We start from the raw sequence: 16065 nt of genomic DNA on the forward strand, positions 1-16065 counted from the left end.
CTAGAGATGGAGGCTTGGCTTCAGTTGGGGCTAGGTGGCCACCTGCCAGGACATAACACAGAGGAATCAGGATCAGGTTCAGGACTTCTAAACTGCCTCACAATTCAATGGTTCTAAGAATCAGATGGGCAGAAATGTTGCTTTATTCACTGGTGTCTTCTCAACACTCAAAACAATGCCTGGCATACAGAAGGCACTCAAAATAAAATCGCTGAATGAATGAATGAATGAATGCATACTTAGATGAGCCTCTCATCCAAACAAGCAAATAAAACCTTTTAGTTGAAATTACCTATTTTAATTTAAACTCATTTTAACATTTTTAAGAAATCACAGATGTTTTCCAGAGCCTTGAAACTTAATACAATCCCAGTCTTCGCTCCTAATCTCCAGACAATACAGCCAAGGCAAATCAGATAACACAGGCTTCAAAGTGGGCATTTTTACCTTGAATTTTTCCCTGGACTATCTTAGAGCAAATTATCAAGAAAATGGCCAAATCTTTATTTTATTGTATTATACAATAAGCTTCTCTGAACTGAGTAAGAGTTTACTCACTCAGATTTTCATTTAGATTCTACCATTGTAGGTAGAATGTAGCCTTCACCTTTTCTGACACATCAAGCTCTTTCTCTTCTTTTTGGTCTTGGTGACATTTACCACTGACCAAAGGGAAAAGAAGAGAAAAAACAAGACTCTTTAAAAAGGCAAGTTTAAAAAAAAAAACATAAAAAATAAAAAGGTAAGTTTAACTGGAATAAAAATATAATGCAGGCAATATTAGGTTGCTGCTAAAATGGGTCTCTGTTGAACATTTCCCATGCATTACCTGGGTGGAAGACTTTGGTTTTCCCACTAGTGATTCCAGAAGAGCTTGCCTCCATTTTTATTGACCTTCTGCCTGGTGGAAGTGAGGAATGCCTGACCACAGGCAGGCGACGTGATCCTGGGCGGCTTGCCACACTTCGCCGTTGATGGATTTGCAAACACTTTTCAGCCCCATGAATAGATAAACTTAAACCTGGAATGAGAAATAGCACCATTATTATTAAAGAAGTCACTTCTGAATGGTTAAAATGCCAAATTATTTTCTGGCATGAAATACAGACAGCATAAGTAATTATGGTTCAAATTCTTAAGGGATGCTAATGACACTGGAATTCTGATACTGATTGATTTTCACATTGCATTATTCACTGAACATTAGTTCATTCAAAAGTGAACATTCTCAGTTCTCATGACAAGAGTTTTGTGAATGAGATCCAATAAAGTCAAATATTAAAATTCTTTCCAAAATCCTGGGAAAATATGCACTTTATTTAGATTAGAAAGTGTTGCTGGGGTATCTGGAATTTCAATAAAAATTGAGCAATTTTTTTCCTTTCTTAAAAATATTTTAATTCCAGTAGAATTAACATACAGTGTTAGTTAGTTTCAGGTATACAATATAGTGATTCAACAATTCCATATATCACCCAGGGCTCAATACAACAAACTCTCTCCTTAACGCCCATCACCTATTTCACCCATCCCCCCATGCACCTCCCCTCCACTAACCATCAGTTTGTTCTCTATAGTTAAGAGTCTGTTTCTTGGTTTGTCTTTTTCTTTTGCTCATTTGTTTTGTTTCTTAAATTCCACATGAGTGAAATCACATGGTATTTTACTTTCTCTGATTTATTTCATTTAACATACTCTCTAGCTCCAACCATGTTGTTGCAAATAGCAAGATTTCATATTCTTATGGCTGAATAATATTCCATTATATATATATATATATACACCACATCTTCTTTATCCATTCATCAGCTGATGGACACGTGGGCTGCTTCCATAATCTGCTATTATAAATAATACTGCAATAAACATATGGATGCATGAATCCCTTTGAATTAGTGTTTTTGTATTTTTTGGGTAAATACCCAGAAGTGTGATTACTGGATCATAGGGTAGTTCTATTTTTAACTTTTTGAGAAACCCTCATACTGTTTTCCACAGTGGCTACACTAGTTTGTATTCCCAACAACAGTGCAAAAGGGTTGCCCTTTCTCTACATCCCCATCAAAACTTATTGTTTCTTGTGTTGATTTAAGCCATTCTGACAAGTGTGAGGTAATATTATAGTATGATTTGCATTTCCCTCATGAGTGATGTTGAACATTTTTTCATGTGTCTGTTTCTTTGGAGAAATGTCTATTCATGTCTTTTGCCCATTTTTAATTGAATTATTTGTGGGTTTTTAGGTGTTGAGTTTTTAAATATATTTTGGATAGTAACCCTTTATCGGATATGTCTTCAAATAGCGTCTCCCATTCAGTAGATTGCCTTTTAGTTTTGTTGATTGTTTCCTTCACAGTGCAGAAACTTTTTATTTTGATGTAGTCCCAACAGTTTATATTTGCTTTTATTTATATAGTGTCCTAAGTTTTTAAAGACTTTGTTTTAAAGTCTATTTTGTTTGATTTAAGAATTGCTACTCCAGCTTTCTTTTGACACCCATCTGCATGATAAATGTTTCTCCATCCTCTCAATTTCAATCTGCAGGTGTTTTTAGGTCTGAAATGAGTCTCTTTTAACCACTGTCACCCTATGACTTTTGATTAGAGCATTTAGTCAATTTACATTCAAGGTAATTATTGATATATATGTGTTAATTGCCATTTTGTTACTTGTTTTGTGGTTGTTTTTGTAGTTTTTCTCAGATCCTTTCTTCTCTTTCATGGCTTGTTAGTTTTCTTTAGTGATATGCTTCGATTCCTTTCTCTTTATTCTTTACATATCTATTAGTGGGCTTTGATTTGCGGTTATCATTTCATTTGTAGATAAAATCTTCTGCATATGGCAGTCTATATTAAGTTGATGGTCGCTTAAGTTTGAACCCATTCTTTACTCCTCTCCATGTTTTAGTTATGTGGTATCATATTTTACATCCTTTTATTTTATGGGTCCCTTGACTGATTTTTTACAGAAATACTTATTTTTACTGCTTTTGTGTTTCCTACTTTTCATACTCTCATTTATGATCTTTCCTTTCCACTCAAAGAGTTCCCTTTATTATTTCTTCTAAACCTGGTTTAGTGGTCATGAACTCCTTTAGTTTTTGTCTGTGAAACTATCTCTCCTTCTATTCTGAATGATAGCCTTGCTGGATAGAGTATTCTTGGCTATAGATTTTTCTCCCTCAGCACATCGAATATATCATGCTACCCACTTCATTTCTGGTGAAAAATCCACACATAGCCTTATGGGGACTTTCTTGTATGTAACTGACTTCTTTTCCCTGGTAGCTTTTAAAAATTTTTATCACTACTTTTCACCATTTTGATTACTATGTGTCTTCATGTGGGCCACCTTTGGTTGATTTTGTTGGGGATCTCTGTGCCTCCTGGATCTGGATATGTTTAAGTTCCCGAAGTCTATTCTCATTTTGCATAATTTTTCTCTCCGTTTTTCAGTTTTATTACTTTCCATTACTTTGTCTTCTAGTCATTAATTCATTCCTCTGCTTCTTCCAGCCCATTTAGTCCACCAAGTTCATTTTTAATTTCACTTATTGTGTTCTAGATCTCTGATTGGTTCTTATTTATGTTTTCTATCTCTTTGTTAAGGTGTCTTCCACTCTTTTCTCAAGCCCAGTGAGGATCTTTATGATCATTATTTTAAATTCTCTCTCAGGAATGTTACTTATATCCGTTTCACTTAGGTCTCTTGCTGATTTTGTCCTATTTTTTCATTGTGATATATTCCTCTGTGTCCTCATTTTGTCTAGTTCTCTGTGTCTGTTTCTGTGTGTTTGGGAAGTCATCTACATCTCTTGCTCTTGCAAGTAGTGGGCCAGCTGTGCACTTTTAACTAGGTAGTGCTGGTCCTCCTCCACAGGGGAGGCTAAGGCTAAGCCTTAGCTAGCCTTACTGCTAAGGCTGTAGCCTTAGCAAAGACCTGGGCTAGCTTGGCCACTCCACAAAGTACCCGCAGATGAGAGATGCATTCTTAACAAAGTGCCCACATCTTCCACAGGGGGTTGGGAGATAATAGTGTTGGTGAGGTCTCTGTGGGTCTTTTCAGGGAGGGGATCTGTAGCACCAGGATTGAGGCAGGACTGGCTGGAGGGGCAGGGCACAGTATAAGCAAGTTAGGTAGGGAGTGCTGGTGCCCTGCTGGTTCCCACAGGTGGCTGTGTGTTTATGATGAGGGGTAGGGTAGAGAAATGGCACCTGCCAGCTCCTTTGTTCCTGGAAAAGTCTCTCAGGGAACTCTGATATTAGTAACTAACTTTCCTTCCTATAAGTTCCAGGTGCCTTTCAAACTGCAGCTTCCAGGCTGCATCTTCACAGGCTGTTTGCGGTGCTATCTCTTTAAGGGTCGGGGCTCAGCTTCCTATTGCCCTCTGGGCTCTGAGAGCTGAGCCAGCTGATTTTTAAAGTGCCAAGGTTTAAGGCCTGCTGATTTTAAGTACTCATGAAATTCAGTCCCTGATTCTCAGAGCCAAATGCTATAGAGATTTCTCTTTCCCTTATAGGCTCCCCAGTGTGTTAGTCTGTTTCTTACCTCTCTCTGTACCTGTGGCTAACCTCTGTCCAGCAGTTAAATCCACAGGGTTTAGGTTCCCACCAAGCTCTTGCCTCTCCTATCCTGTTCAATGTGGCCTCTTTTCTACATTTAGTTGTGGAATTTGGCCAGTCTTTGGGTCCTCTTCTGGGTTGTTTGCTCTGAAGTATTATCTAGTTGTATCTGTGAGATGAGGTGAACTTAGGGTCCTCCTACTCTGCCATCTTCCCTAGAAGTCCCGAAGCAACTTTTAGTTAAAAAAAAAAAAAATCAAGCAACTTTTTTCATAGGATTCATGTATAGACCACAGTTGAGGATTGAACTCAGATTTATGCCTCTGATCTTAGAATTATGTACCTTTTTAGAGGTAATTTATCCAGGAAAATTTCAAACATACCAAAAGCAAAAAGATTAGTATAATAAATTCCATGTACCCATTACTTAGCTTCAACAAATATCAAGTTTTTTTCCATAAAGCTGGTGAGGAAAAAAAATTTTTCTAATCTTGTTTCATCATATTCCACGCCCTTTGTTGTTGATTTGCTTTTTAGGTGCTAGAGTAGTTTAAAGCAAACTCTAGACATCATGTCAATCTCATCAAAAACAATATTGATTGTATTGACTTACACTGATTATATCAATATGGACTACACCTGATACATATGAGCCATATAAAAAATTCAAGATATTTTAAAATAATAAAATTATTAATAATCAAAATATTTCTTAAAAGAACACTCATTGATCACCATTAGAGGTTGCTAAAACACCAATTCATTACTCAGAAAATTGATAAAGGGAAAGAAGCAAGCATTTATCCTTGCCTTTCCTTTACTAACCATATTTCAAGGTAACCAAATAGTTGATAAAATGTTTTCACTACAGATTTCCAACTATTACTGATGGAAAAGAGAATTGGAAAGTAATTTTAGAAGCCTCAGTGAGATATGAAAGATAAGTTTTGTCTAAAGAAGCACTATGAGGACAAAGCTAGAATTCAAACTCATGGAAGACTAAATCCAGATCTTTAAAAAAAAAAAAGAAGCCAAGGAAAGATGTTAGCCTTATTTAATGCCAACAAGCCAGGGGAACATGGTCAGGATTTATGCCATCTGATGGAGGAAAGTTGAGCCTCACCAAATTGCAGAATTTTTTATTAAGAGGAGAATATCTTGAAATTTGAAGGTAGAAATTTAGATTTGGAAGTTACCTTAGTGGTTGGCTAACTAATTCGGTGCCTTATATAGATGAGGAAACAGCCTGGCAGGGAAAAACAGTCTACTTATTATCAGTACTGGAAGGCCATAGTAAGAAGTCTATTTAAAACCCAGAAATGAGGGAAATAAAAGCCTCCTCAGAAGTAAAGTGTAAATCTGCAATCATGGGTCACGTCTGAGGTATAAAGAGTTATCTTAAATTTCCCCAATGGGGGGGGAATGATGTGACCTGGGCCAAACTGTAAATTCTAACAAATGTTAAGAAAGGATGACTCAAATCAGAATGAGGTTTGGTCAGCCAAGCGTAACAAAAACAAACAACAACAAAACTTGTAATAAACAAACATGAGTAGTGCCCGTTCAGACAACAGCCTAAAATAAGTGTTCCAACAGCCAGACAGTCCTGAGACACAATTTTTCTCTTTATTCTGCCTTTGCCTATTCTTTATTCTGCCTTTGCTCTAACAGCACTCACCAGACAATCTTCAGATTAGGATTTGGTTTCCACTGCAGGGAGACAGTAATCATACCAATGTTCCCATCGACCCAGCAACCAAGGTTCTCAGCGTGGACTAACAAATTGGCATCCTGAATTTCTTTTTACACTTATATCTCCTCATGATTGCTTAGAATGAATCTGCCCACAGATCTGGTTTCTAAGCCCACAGTGCTATGAGCCTGAGATATGTTCTTGGGAAATTCACACAGGTAAAGCCAGCCATGCTGGGTGACCCCTTGGGAGACCACCTGGCAGCCTTCCCCTCACAATGCATGCCCCACTCTGATGCTCAGGTGCCTAGGCAAGTGTGAGCCTTTTACTCCTAGATGTTTCTCTGTGGGCAGAACTAACACAACAGCATCAACCTGGTATTATTCCACTCTGTCATGTTCCCTACCATGGTTGTATGTTCTGTATTTCCAGAGAGATGCAAAATGAATTATCTGTAGACCCACCAAGAATGTAGAATGCAGACAAATTTTCAGGTGACAGATGAAAGGGCGAGGAGATGTTTTAAGTCAACATCAGACAGCACATGCAGTCTGAGTCTGCAACCATGAAACAGACCACTCTTGAAAAAACATTTCTCCTTGTCCCTTTTGCAGAGGATTATTGGGCTAAAGGAACCAGGACTATGACTCAGTGGCTACTTCTAGCTCGTATAAAACTCCTTTCAAGGAAGTATAAAATGTTACAAATGACAATAAAAATTACACTGTGGAAATAAATGGCATAGGTACTTGGAATTGTTGAATTCCATATTAAAAATACAATAATGTAGATCATGGGGGGATATGTCAAAAAAATTCATGAGTATTGCCAGGGAAGGATGTATATGGGGAAGATGGGTATGTTATAAGGGAATTGAGGAGGAATCCTTACTGTCTCAGCAAATTCATATGGTCCTCCAGAAATTAAGATTTCTCAGAGGTGCAAATAAAGGACCTGGCCCATCAGAGCTCTCTTTATACAATGGTTAAATCCATGGGGGAGAGAGAGAGCGCTTAAGACATCAAATATACTCCAGATATGAAAAGTTAACATTTCTCGAAGACTCAGCAATTACATCTTCAGAAATGAATTATCAGTCAATAAACTGCATCGTCCAATTTGTTCTTAATTACTTTGGGAAAAAATGTTGAGGCTGATCATCTATTAAATGCCAGGCACAGTGCTAAATATTGGTCATTACACCGTTAATGCCTCATCCCAATCCTATGAGACAAGAGAATTTGTATCTACATTTTACAGATAGGAAACCTGAGGCTCAGGTTTCTTGTCCAATGTCACACAGTGAGTAATTGAAATTTTAACCCTCATCTTTTCCACTACAGCATGCAGCCTGATGAATTTACTTAATTATATACCAATACATAGGCTGTTTTTTTGTTTTTGTTTTTTAGAGAGGGAGGGGGAGGGGCTGAAGGAAGAGAGAGGAATAGAGTCTTAAGCAGGCTCCATGCCAAGCGTAGAGCCTGGGGCTTGATCGCACAACTCTGAGATCATGACCTGAGCTGAAATCAAAAGAGTTGAATGCTGTACCCCTTGAGAACTGGCAGAGCAGAGTCAAGAGCCAGCCAAGGAAATGACACTGAGTATGTTGACCTGTGCAACAAATTTTTAATTTCATGCTTCCTGTTCCACTATATATTCATCGTCTTTTCCTAGACTCCTTAAGGCCTGAAACTTGGCTGCCTTCCTCGGCTTCAGCAGACAGCTTCCTCCCCAATGCAGCTAAGATGGATCCCAGGCAATGTCAAGTTTCTAATCTTACCACCTTTCTACCTCAAAATATCTTTCAAAAAAAGTACCTTTTTTTTCTTGAGACCTATCATCTACCCTGCTTGATAAAAGATCTGCAGGCAGAGCCTTGAGAAACACATATCTTTAGGGATGAAGAGAACAAGAAGAGTAGGTGTTAAAATGTTGAGTGCTGGAGTCAGAGTTTCTGGGTTCAATTCTTGGCCATACCATTTTCTACCTATTTTACCTTGTACAAGTTATTGAATCTTTTGTGCCTCAGTTTAATCACCTGTAAAAGGGGACAATAACAGTTTCTACCTCACAGAGTCATGAAAATGAGTTAATACCTACAAAGTGCTTAGGGGCAGTGCCCAGCATACAGCAGGTATGCAGTGCAAGGCAGAGGTCATCATTGCCTTCTATCATATCAGTGACTTCCCTGCACTTTTCACTCTCACCCCTTAGGCCCTAGAATTTAACACCATTGTGTCTGGTCAACTGTTTTTAAACTTTTCCTTTGGTTTCCATGACACTCACGCTTCTCACTACTCCCTCTCCTAACTGGAAACTCTCTTGTTCCCCAAGGTGGGGATGTTAGTTTCCTTGGGCGACCATAACTTATTACCACAGCTTTGGTGGCTTGAAATAACACAAATTTATTACTTCCCTGTTCTGGAGGCTAGAAGTCTGAAGTCAAGGTGTTAGGAGGACTGTGATTTCTCCAGAAGCTCTGGAGGTGACCCTTTTTTCCTTGCTTCTCTCAGCCACTCATGGATTCTGGCATTCCTTGGTATTTCTTGCCTTGTGACCACGTCACTCCAATGTCTGTGTCCATGGTCTCATCACCTCCTATCTCCCTCTGCCTTTCTCTTATAAGGACATGGGTGACGGCATTTAGGGGCCACCTGCAATACAGGATAATTTCTTCATCTTAAGGTCCTTAATCACATCTATAAACTCTTTCCAAATAAGTTCACCTCCACAAACTCTGCGGATTAGAACATGGATGCATATTTGGGGGCTATTATCAGTCTACCACGGGGGGGGGTATTTCCCAACATTTTGACTTTGCTCTTCTGTCTTAATCCTCTCCCCAAGCAATCTTCCAGATCCCACGTCTCCAGCTGTTGTCTTCATGTGGTCATCTCCCAAAGTCACTCACTCTGTCTCCCAAATTTCAAGCCCATATTTCCTACTTGGCCTGAATCTTCTCTTGAGAAATTCAATGAGTCCACAGAAACACAATAAATGTTTAATATTTTGATAAGAGAACACAAGGTCAGATTTCTTTTTAAGTACCTTACATTTTCCTTAAAATCCTATCTAAAAATGGGAGTATTTTTCCCAACAAAATAAAATTCTTTGGTGCTCTTTCTCTCTGGCTCACTACCAAGGTGCACTAGCTCTGGCTGCATTGTGCAGAAGTGCACCCATGTAAAAGCGATCTGCTTTCATCTAAATGTCACTCCTGTGATTCAGAAGAGCTCTGTGCCACGGGAACATCTGCAGTTCTGTCGATGTTTTACAACTTGCAGCCAGAGCGCCTCTGTGTTGCATCACTCTCCTTGTCATTTCTTAAATTACTTTTCAAACCACTGAAAACCTATGTTTTGAATGTCACTACCATGAGCAAAACATAAAACTCACCTATTCCTGATTAAGAAAAAAAGTAATTTGTGCAAGGGGATATTTATTTCTACTTTTCTCTTTTTTCTCAGATTTAACTACAAAGTAGAGAACGAATCTGGCACTTCCTCTTCCCAAAACACTTATGAGAACAGAAGTGAAAATTCTCCTGGCTGCTTCTCAGGCTTAGAATTGCTTTCCCAAACTTCTGAAGCTTTTCTAATATCCTCTTTTATTTGGTTCAAAATACATTTTACAAAATATTTATAAAATAGGCTGATACCCTCCCATACCCTAGGGAGGAAGAAGACTCAAACATGTAGATTGCACATAGCCAAGGGTGTACCCCAATTATTATTAGCTTAGGTATAATCCCATTACAGGGGGCAGAATTCGTGCAACCTCAGTCAGATGAGCTCAGGTGGAGCCACGGCAAACATTCTGAGGAGCTTTGAGTATCGGAAATGGTGGGTAACTGAATGTGGGCGCATTCCAGGGAGCAGTCACAAATGCTGAGATGTAACCCATATGAGATCCCTCTGGAGGCCTGAAGATGGAGCACTGTTTAGTCTTAGTAGATCTAATGAGAGGATTTGCTACAATCCAACCTTCCTCCATCACACCAGGTCCTTGGGTGTGTCATGTCTCCTTCTGTTTGGTCTCCCTGCACTGTGGCAGGCTATTTGATGGATTGGCATCAACATATTACACAAATCCAGCAGTACCAACACATCAAAACACATCAAAACTTCCAAGTCACTGTTACTTGTAATTTTTTGTGACAGTTGTCTATCTAAAGCCACATGAACTTGGCATTCAAGCACTCTGAAAAAAGACCAAAATGCTAAAGATTAGATATATTACCTAGATTTAACTTTTGGTTCAATGTCTACATAAAGAATTTACAGAATCAGAAAGGATAGGAGACTATAACAATGTATAACCAGCATTACTAAATTAAAATAAAGTGCTGCAGATAAATTACCAGGGTTTCTCTCCTTCAAAGCCACCTCTAGATCCTATATACCCTTTTTGTAACTTCTTTGTTTCCTATGCCTGAGGCTGATTTAGAGATTCCTCCCCCCGCCACCCCACCCCACTACAGAATTTTACCAGAAGCACTTCATTTCAGGAAACCACAGTGACACAGTGAATTATTGTCCCCAGTTCATACCTTCTCTCTGCCATGTGGCCCCATCAGTACTTCCCAGTAAGGAGGGAAAGTATGTTCCCTGCTCTGTTGATTTTGGACTTGGTCATCATGACTTGCACTGGACATAATGAAAGCAGAGACATGAAACGTGCTTGCATAGTTTTGCCTGAGTTAATTATTCCCTGCCCCCCCCCACCATAGTTCAGCACTTCTGAGGGTCCTCTACAAGATCTACTTCTATTGGATGGCCCCTTTTCCACAGCTCTCTTTCTGCTGGGCTCTAATATTACCCTTGCCTCTTTACAAATAGTTAAGCCCCCACTGTTGCCAGACCCTGAGGGCTTCACTACCTCTTAATTTCCTTAACACAATCCCTCCTATGCAACATAAGAATCACCTTTATTAGTCTGTTCATTTGTTAGAATTCTGTTTTCTCCTGAACCTTGGTTATCAGAGACTTGGAAATCCATCCCTTTCAATTTTAACACTTAAAGCTTCTACATCCTCCTAAGTGAAGGACAACATCACTGAGAATTTCCTTGGAAGGTTCTCAAAAACTTCATGTGTGCTATCCTTCACCTTTATTCCCCAAGGTTTTCTAATTCTACGACATTTTTGTCATCTTTTTTTTTCTTCACTACTCTGAAGGCTGATCTAAACCCTGGATTTCTCACTTTACCTCATCCTGCAATATTTAACTTATCCTAAATCTTACATTCTCACACTGGGGAGCACTGAGAAAATGGCTATGGAATTCTTGTCATCCCATGAAAGTTTAAGGATTTTCCTTGTGTTCTGTGGCCTTAGACACAATGTACTCTACCCCCCCAACACACACACAGATATAAAACTTCTAACATGAAATTTGTCATATTTAAGGATGTAAACAAGATGGAAGTAGGCAATTACAAGAGTATGGTTTAAAATTAACACCTTGGGAAAGAGCTCTTTTTGAGACCTTCAATTGTTTTTGATTGATTCACGGAATAAACATTTGTTAAGAGCTCACTCTGCTAAGCACTGAGGATTCGAGGATTCAGAGATTAAAGGATAAAGTCCTTACATTCACGGAGCTCAGAGTCTGACAAAGGAGGCACACCCCAGTCCTAAAAGCAAAGAGCTAGGGCTTCCAATGTCATCTGGAGAAAGACATCAACACTTCTTGGATTTAAAAAAAGATCAGGTCATTTTGTCTTTCCTTAAGCAGCCAGTGAAAAGGCATCTCTGCTTCTCCTAAAACAAATTTAATTATTTGGCATTTTTCATAATAGACAGTGGTGTGGTCAAACGTTATCACACCCCATGAACATACAGTTAGGGGTAGGCAACAAAAATAACCAAGAAACTAGGTGTCCACTTCACATGGTAAAACCCACACATTGTGAAAAAGTAAACAGCAATTCCTAAATTTCAGTGGAAGCACTTATTAAGTGGTATCTCCAAGTGAGCAACTTAAATAGCATAAGAACATTAATCCTTAAGATCCTTGGACTCAACTTTAACTTATCTTGGCAATCAATAAAATGCTTCTAGAAGAGAAACAAAATGGATTATTACCAGTAACATCAAATGATAAGCATTAACGCACTAAAAGGAATAGTGCTTTATACAAGATTTTGGTCATTTAGGCAAGTGAGCAAAAACTTAGTTAGAACTCTTTTTTACAAAATAACTTATTTCTACTGATAATGACTAAGCTCTACACCCTCCTAGCCCCAATCACAGAAACAAGGACGATGAAGGCAGAATCTGTGTTCTTACAAGGAAAAAAAAAAGTGTGCAGAAGTAATTCTAACAGAAGGGAGAGGTGAAGGGGCTACAAGAGAGGTATTCAGATTATGTACACTCCAAGCACACCTCTCCTATAAAGAGTCACATAGTAAATAGTTTTGCTTTGTGGGCCATATGGTCTCTGTTGCAATTATTCAACTCTGCTGGTATAGCCCTAAAGCAGCCATTGACAATTTATAAATAAAGGAGTGTGGCTGAGTTCCAATAAAGTTTTACTTTTAAAACCAGGCAGTGAGTCAGATTTGGGCTGTAGTTTTCCCCGCTCAGAGTTGTGGGGAAAGGCTATAAGGAAAGGCTTCATGAAGAGAGCAGTACATGGTGTCACTAAGTTTAGACTGCTGGGTAAGTTTCTAATAGGCAAAGATGGAGGGAAAAAGCATTCCTGGCAACAAGGGCATGAGGGTATACAAGAACAGAGTGAATTCATGGAAGAATGAAGTGCCCAGTTTCAAGCATGTTTAAGATAGGTGAGCAGTAACACTGGCTACTTAGACTGAAAGTAATGATAAGAAAAACTGACTTTTGTACGGAATTTTAAAATTTTTAGACAATTTGTCAAGAGCCTTGAATGCTGCACAAAGAGTATAACCTTCATTTTAGGACACTGAGGAATCACTGAAGATATGTGAGCAAGGTTGGGAGGGTGCATCATCAGAACAGGGATTTAAGAAGAGATTGCCTACTTCAACTGGGGAAAAAGATCAGGGTAAGAACCATAGGGGCCTGGATCAGAACGGTGGCAGTAAAGACAGTAAGGATACAAACAGAGAGACTGCAAGTAGATTCTGTAGAATTTGATAAACTTTTTGAGGTTTAGGGGTGTGAGGAAAGAATCAAAATTATCTTTGGATCTGAAGATAGTAGCAGAAATAAAAACAGATGGGATATTTGATAGGCAAGATGTTGGGTTAGGCTTTGGATATGCGAGGTCTCTGGCTCCCCCTAGAAAAATAACTCTTTTTCCAAGGTATTATTTTTAAGCCATAGTCTTTGGATTTGGACATCCAAATAAAATGGTTCACCCAGCACTGCCAGAAATAGAGGTGTGGAGTTTGGATATGTTGCTGGCTGAAGTTCTTTGCCTAGAACTGCACTGAGGGGGCCAGTGAAGGAGACGGATTAATGCTAAATCTCTGAGAGATACCGTAATTTTTGTAGAAAAGAAATGAGATCTCAGATACTTCCTGAGGGAACTTCTAGAAGGGGAGTAACCAAAATAACAGCAACAATTGTTAGCATTTGTGGAGGGTTTACTACGTGCCAGGCATCATTCTAAGAGAAATAAATATGTTAACTCATTTAATCATTGTGTCAATCATACATGAGACATACACATTCTTTATTTCCATTTTACAAATGAGAAAATTGAGGTGCAGAAATAGTGTGTAACTTACCAAAGGTCACACATAAGTGGCACAGCCAGGATTTGAACCCAGGTAGCCTGACTAGCCTACATAGCAACATTGCTCTCAGTAGGAGAAGGGAGTCAAAGGGACTGACTGCATGCTAAAGGAATGTTGAAGAAGTTGAGAACAGAGAAGAGAAAGGTTTAAAGTGAACTGAGACAGAAATGGATGCCAAAATACAAAAAGCTGAAGAATGAGAAGATGGGCGGTAAACAAAGGAAGTGCAGACAGTGAATCCAATACCCTGAATTCACGCCCTGTGGCAAGCAGAATAATGGTTCTCCTGGAATCTGTGAATATGATACCATACACATGACAAAGAGGACCTTGCAAATTTGATTAAGGACTTTGATATGGGGAGATTATGCTGGGTTATATGGGGAAACCCAATCTCATCATCAGGCTTTAAAAGCAGAGAATCTTTTGTGGCTGGGGTCAGAGAGAGATGCTCGATTGCTGGTTCATGGAAGGGACCACCAGGCAAAGAATACCGCAGCTCTGGAAGCTGGAAAAGGAAGGGAAACAAATTCTCCACTACAGCCTCCAAAAGGAACAAAGCCCTGCTAACAATTTGATTTAGGCAAGTGAGAACTGTGTCAAACTTCTACCTTGTAGAACTTTAAGATAATAAGTTTGTATCACTTTCAGCCACCAAGTGTGTGGTAATTTGTTACCACAGCAATAAAACACTAATCCAGGTTCCCATCTCTTCTTAATCTGATTAATATTTTTGCTAATGATTCCAACACCCTGGTCTCTCAGCCTATCCCAGGCCATCACCACTGACAATGAGCCTTCCCCAGAGTCAGCATGGCCTCCCAGATGTTCAAGGCAGTGTACTCAGGGGACAGGGAAGGAGACAGATGGTAAAGTTGGCTCTGTCTGAATTTCCTTAATCAATATTTAATTTAACTGGCCATAAAACAAATGTTAATTCAGAAAGGTCTAAAAATTTATCAAAACTAACTTCAGAATAGAGCCCACTAATTATTTACTGATTACAGCTCTATGCTAATAATGGTGCAACTAGATTTTTAGCTGTATACTGTGCTTCTACAGACACTAGGTTTAACAAATGTTTGAAAAACAGGAACAAAATGACACTAAATTACATGCACTTTGAAATTTAACTTTCTTTTTGACTTTATCCTTTTTAAATTTTTTATTTTTATGTTAATCATCATACATTACATCATTAGTTTTTAATGTAGTGTTCCATGATTCATTGTTTCTGCATAATACCCAGTGCTCCACGCAGAACGTGCCCTCTTTAATACCCATCACCAGGCTAACCCATCCTCCCACCCCCCTCCCCTCTAGAACCCTCAGGTTGTTTCTCAGAGTCCATAGTCTCTCATGGTTCATCTCCCCCTCCAATTTCCCCCCCTTCATACTTCCCCTCCTGTTATCTTCTTCTTTTTTTTTTTCTTAACATATATTGCATTATTTGTTTCAGAGGTACAGATCTGTGATTCAACAGTCTTGCACAATTCACAGCGCTCACCACAGTCTTACACAATTCACAGCGCTCACCGTAGCACATACCCTCCCCAATACCTATCACCCACCCCCCCCATCCCTCCCACCCCCCACCACTCCAGCAACTCTCAGTTTGTTTCCTGAGATTAAGAATTCCTCATATCAGTGAGGTCATATGATACATGTCTTTCTCTGATTGACTCATCTCACTCAGCATAACACCCTCCGTTCTATCCACGAAGTTGCAAATGGCAAGATCTCATTCCTTTTGATGACTGCATAATATTCCACTGTGTATAAATACCACATGTTCTTTTTCCATTCATCTGTCAATGGACATCTTGCCTCTTTCCACAGTTTGGCTATTGTGGACATTGCTGCTATAAACGTTGGGGTGCACATACCCCTTTGGATCCCTACATTTGTATCTTTGGGGTAAATACCCAGTAGTGCAATGGCTGGATCGGATGGTAGCTCTATTTTCAACTGTTTGAGGAACCTCCATACTGTTTTCCAGAGGGGTTGCACCAGCTTGCATTCCCACCAACAGTGTAGGAGGGTCCCCCTTTCTCCACATCTCTGCCAACATCTGTCATTTCCTGA

General features: G+C 39.2%; 1 protein-coding gene across 9 annotated transcripts in view; it reads right to left on the bottom strand.

Annotated features, from left to right (window-relative positions):
* The window catches only part of ANO4 (anoctamin 4), a 444815-nt gene that overhangs the window by 238307 nt on the left and 190443 nt on the right, over positions 1–16065 (bottom strand). For 8 of the 9 annotated variants that reach the window (XM_073900417.1, XM_073900416.1, XM_073900420.1 and 5 more), the window contains one exon: positions 830–1021. In XM_073900417.1, the coding sequence (XP_073756518.1) occupies positions 830–1021 (192 nt within the window). Of the gene's footprint in view, positions 1–829; positions 1022–10807; positions 10905–16065 lie in introns of all 9 variants that reach the window. The other variant, XM_073900422.1, reaches the window with a different exon arrangement.

The sequence above is a fragment of the Callorhinus ursinus genome, unplaced genomic scaffold, assembly GCF_003265705.2.
Source record: "Callorhinus ursinus isolate GAN/ISIS: 27379988/994484 unplaced genomic scaffold, GSC_fseal_2.0 scaffold14, whole genome shotgun sequence".
NCBI classification, from domain to species: domain Eukaryota; kingdom Metazoa; phylum Chordata; class Mammalia; order Carnivora; family Otariidae; genus Callorhinus; species Callorhinus ursinus.